This window comes from Penaeus vannamei, chromosome 26, assembly GCF_042767895.1.
Source record: "Penaeus vannamei isolate JL-2024 chromosome 26, ASM4276789v1, whole genome shotgun sequence".
NCBI classification, from domain to species: Eukaryota; Metazoa; Arthropoda; class Malacostraca; order Decapoda; family Penaeidae; genus Penaeus; species Penaeus vannamei.
The window spans coordinates 29040910-29046274 of NC_091574.1; the positions used below are offsets into that span (position 1 = coordinate 29040910).

The window sequence follows — 5365 nt, forward strand, 5'->3', positions numbered from 1 at the left end:
TTATTTTTTCAAGTTTTTTTCGGTATTTTGTTTCATTTATTCATTTCTTTTTTTAGTTTTTTTTCTCTTTATTCTTTCTTATTGTTTGGTTTGTTTCTATTTCTTGCCTTATTCTTCTGTTTCACTTATTCTTTCTTATTCTCTGGTCTGATTATTTTTCTCTCTTTTGTCCTGATTTTGTTGTTGTTGTTGTTTTTGTTTTTGTTTTTTCGTGCGAAGAAGAGAAGTTGAGAAACACATGTGCATATTATCCCCATCGGATTTAACAATCATATTGCTTTTATCTTTCTTTGGGTTATTTCAGATTGAATCCTTTAATCTACAATTAAATTTTAAGGCTTGGTTATATCTAAACATGATATATCTTACCTTTCATTAATTCTATTGTACTATCTTTCCTCTGTTTTTCTTTTTGATCTTACTTTTGCGTTTATTCATTCTTCAGATATTTTAGTCTGATTCCGCAGAAAGCTATTCATTGACATTCAACCTTAATAAGACTAAAACTATCAGCATCATCAAAGTTAAAATTCACCCTACTTCCCCCAGTGGACAAGATCTATCTATCTATCTATCTGTCTATTTATTGATTTACATATCTCATCTATCTACCTTTTCTTCTTTTTTTCCTTTTTTTACTCGAACTTCCTTGCAAGAACTACGTTCTTCCTCCCCAGGTGACCGTGACGTACCGCTTCGGTCGAGAGGAGGACGAGGTGATGGGCCTCAGCTTCAGCAAGGAGATGCAACTGATCTGCCAGCAAGTTCACCCGAGTTTGGTGTCCGCCGCGCCCAACGACGTGCAGCAGCGCCTCATGAACAAGATCGGGGGGGACGCCCATCCCTTCAACCTGCACCTGCCCGAAGAAGCGCCGGTGTCCGTGCAGCTCTCCTCCGGGTCGCAGCACACGGTGGGGCGCGGGCTTCGGCTTGGCTTTGTCTTTCTTTCTGTCTATATTTCTTGGACATGATGCATACGCTCTATTTATTTATATTTCTTGAACATGACTTATATATCTATTTCCATTTCTTGAACATGACATATTATCTATTCTTATTTCTTGTGCATGAAGCATTGCATCTATCTATCAAGTTATTTATATTTCTTAAACATGAAGCATAGAATCTATCTATCTATTAAGTTATCTATATTTCTTGAACTTGAAGCATACTTTCCTAAGCCCTATCCAAATATCTCTAATGAAATAAGACGATACCAATATCAAAGTCGTTCCCGTTCACGAGTCCTTCACCAAAGTCTTCCAGTTAATCGCTAATCAATTAATAGGTCGGTATTAGATATCCACACTATACCCATTCATTAGCCCTCCACCTAAGCTTTCCGATGACCCTGCGCCTGACCCTCTTCCAGGCCAAACCTCTCGGAGTCATCTACGAACTACAGGTGTACGTAGCAAAGGACAGCACCGAAATCCCACACAGGCGAAGCGCCGTCAGCCTCGCCGTCAGGAAGGTGCAGTACTGTCCCCTAGACTCGCCGTGCCGTCAGCCCAGCGCCGTCGTGTCCAAGGGGTTTGTCTTCTCCTCCGGGAAAATCAATCTGGAGGTCAGTCTGGACAAAGACGTTTATTACCACGATGAGCCCCTGTCGGCTGATCTCATCATCAACAACAACAGCAAGAAGTCGGTGAAGAACATCAAGTGCGCCGTCGTCCAGCACATCGAAGTCACCATGACCAACAACCACTTCAACCGCGAGGTAACCTTTTTCGTCATGGGACCTGAATGAATGCGACCCTTGGATTTTTTTTATTATTTTTTTGTAATTTGAGGTACTGGTTCTTTACACACACACACACACAAATACCACGAAAATAACCCCTATGTGATATTCACTGCATATTCCTTCAGTCACCGATAATCCTTTTTCTTATTTATTTACTGTTCTTTCTAATTCAAGACATTACACACACACACACACACACACACACACACACACACACACACACACACACACACACACACACACACACACACACACACACACACACACACACATATATATATATATATATATATATATATATATATATATATATATATATATATATATATATATATATAATAGCTTCTAAACGCTGTTTTACCCGGATAAACATCACTAAGCCACAGACAGACCAGGAATTACCTTGCTCAAGAATACAATCCAACTCAAAACATTTATTTGCCAAAAGCAATTTTTCAAACGAAGATCACCAAATTAGTGATCGAGAAGTACCGACCACCGAATCATAAGAGCTAAAAGAAAGACTTAGGAGAATGACAAATACCGAAACCACAACAAACTAGTGACTAACGATAGAGCAAATGTCGTCTACGATAACAACACTACAGCTACAAAGACAATAACAAAATAACAATAATAGAACTCCAAACTGCCCTCCAGGTGGCGAGCGTGGAGTCGAAGGAAGGCTGTCCCATTGGCCACAAAGGAATGATAAAGAAGAACATGACTCTCACACCTCAGGCCTGCAACAACAAGGTCAAAGCAGGCATCGCTTTGGACGGCAAGGTCAAGGTAGGTCAACCGTGAGACTGAATAAGGGATAGGGAACTGAGGATATTTACGCTTGATGTTTGTTTTAATTAGTATACGGTTAGTTATGTTAGGAATATTTATTAATCATACGACTGCGATAATGGTATAGAGGAATTTGAAAAAATAACATCTTCCATGCAAGCACCTAATACAGTATTGATCATGTCACAAAATTTCATCAATTAATGACCAGAATAAATATACTACACATAAACCCATTTCATAGATAATAAAAACGACGGCAATTTTTCAAGAGATCAGCAAAATAAATAAATAGAGAGGGTTGATGTCAGGAAGGATATCCGACTGTTACAGCCCATACCAAAACCAATATGGAATGAGCCGTAATAGGAGGTGGCTTAAACATAACGGCGACCCCAAACAGAAATGGGAGAAAGCTGAGAAGAAGAAGAAGAACAATGACGATATCACTAATAACCAGAGTGCTAGACCAACCTGCATTTCCACGCCAGTTATCGGCTTCCATCCCCCTTCACCGATTTATTGCCTCTTATCGACTTTCTCCTTTGGTTATTAGTATTTTCTCACGATGTTGTCCACCCCTTTTTCTGTTATACTTCACGTCCTCAGTAACAACCGGAAAGAATATCGTCGTAGTGGTAGATTTTATACACTCAGTGTAAGAGTGAGAATGAGAGTAAAAGTGGGAGAGAGAGAGAGAGGGAGAGAGAGAGAGAGGGAGAGAGAGAGAGAGAGAGAGAGAGAGAGAGAGAGAGAGAGAGAGAGAGAGAGAGAGAGAGAGAGAGAGAGTGAGAGAGGGTGAGAGAGGGAGAGAGAAAGAGAGAGGGGGAAAGGGAGAGAGAGAGAGAGAGGAGGAGAGAGAGAAGAGAGAGGGGGTATATATATATATATATATATATATATATATATATATATATATATATATATATATATATATATATATATATAGAGAGAGAGCGAGAGAGAGAGAGAGAGAGAGAGAGAGAGAGAGAGAGAGAGAGAGAGAGAGAGAGAGAGAGAGAAAAGGAAAGAGCGAGAGAGAGAAAGAGAACGAGCGAGCGTGGAAACGAGATAAAACAACGATAAAAAAACAACAACCCTTCCCTACAATCTCAACTCCCTCGGCTCCCTCAGGACGCGGACGCCAACCTGGCCTCCTCGACCCTCGTGGGCACGGGCAAGGACCCCAACGACGCCCTGGGCATCATCGTGTCCTACTCCTTCCGCGTCCGGCTCAACTGCGGCGCCCTCGGGGGGGAGCTGGTGGCGGACCTGCCCTTCAAGCTCATGCACCCGGTGTCAGGTGGGCCGTTCAGCATTTAGAACGTAAAGGATTAAGGCTAGAAAATGAATATAAAAATGTCTTTAGTCTAGAAAATGAATATAAAAATTAATGTCTTTAGTCTAGAAAATGAATATGAAAATACATGTCTTTAGTCTAGAAAATGAATATAAAAATAAATGTCTTTAGTCGAAGCAACGAAGTCTCGACATCAATAACAATTCCACCGCATCGAATACCACATACCTAACGTGACCCATTTCTCCCATGTTGCTTTCTACGCGTAGTTCCCGGAGAGACCAAACCCCAGAACGCCAAAGAAGACAAAAAAATCGAAATTGAAGAGTTCGCCAGTTTTCGCCGAGGATTCAGCGTCGACCAGCACTGAGGGGGGGGGGGGACGACGTCGGCGACTGCAGAGGGACGCGTCGGGTCGAGGAGGGCGACGCTCGAGACACACGAACGACCCCCGAACCGGGTGTTGCGAAACGACTTCGATTGCAACGAAGTGAATGTGTTTGTTTGTGTGTATGAGTTTGAATGTGTATGAGCATATAATACTTATATATATATATATATATATATATATATATATATATATATATATATATATATATATATATATATATATATATATATATATATATATATATATATATATTTATATTCATATTTATATTAATAAAAACATATGTATGTGTATATATAATCGCATCTTTATGTATATTGCATATATTATTGTACGGTGTAAATGATATACGGTATAAATGCATACCTTACAAACTCAAATAAAATGTCTGTACCAAGGCTCCTTCCACTTTATTTCTTTTATTCCTGTTTTAGACATCTGTCTAATACTTTCCAAGAACTCAATGGTACTGAAACAAGTGTTTCTACACTACACACACAAAAGCCCGCACGTATACACATATAAATGAATAAATACATATACAAATATGTGTATACATATATGTTTCTATCATTATATAGTGTTACGTTTTGCACATCCATGAACCGAGATGTGGAGGAAGATCACCTCCGAAAATGGATCATTTAGAGAAAAAAACTCTTTAAGATGCACATCTTAATCACTTTGTCAACTACACGGCAAAATAATTTCGTTTTCTAATATCAATACATTTTCTCCTAGCTTCCTTCCTCTCTTCAGATATTTTTCAATATTTTCTGTGCAGTTCCATTTGATCTTTCAATGTCATGGGCCCTGTACACTTTCCATTAACTCATTTAGGATTTACTTTTACTCAATTTCCTCTTAGGTCAATTTTTAAATTATTAGTAATATCTTCCAGTTTATTCACTCTTATTCATTATCTGACATACATTACCACAGTCAACCATTCGCAAGCAAACATTAATTAAATGCTTTGAACACATTGAAGGAATTCACTTTTCCTAAATCTTTGAAAGTACCAAGAAAATATTCACTCAATCAAATCGGATATTTAACAAATAGGAAACAAATAATTCCATTCTTAATTATGCAACTGAAGTAGTACCCCATAGGATAATAAAGGTGCTAA

General features: G+C 38.9%; 1 protein-coding gene across 1 annotated transcript in view; it reads left to right on the top strand.

Annotated features, from left to right (window-relative positions):
• Positions 1-4371, top strand: part of LOC113822592 (arrestin homolog) — a 6959-nt gene extending 2588 nt beyond the window's left edge. Inside the window, exons 3-7 of the mRNA XM_027375120.2 lie at positions 678-911; positions 1373-1720; positions 2408-2539; positions 3677-3845; positions 4112-4371. Of these exons, the coding sequence (XP_027230921.2) occupies positions 678-911; positions 1373-1720; positions 2408-2539; positions 3677-3845; positions 4112-4212 (984 nt within the window). The 3' untranslated portion in view covers positions 4213-4371. The remainder of the gene's footprint in view (positions 1-677; positions 912-1372; positions 1721-2407; positions 2540-3676; positions 3846-4111) is intronic.
• Positions 4372-5365: the final 994 nt, after the last annotated feature.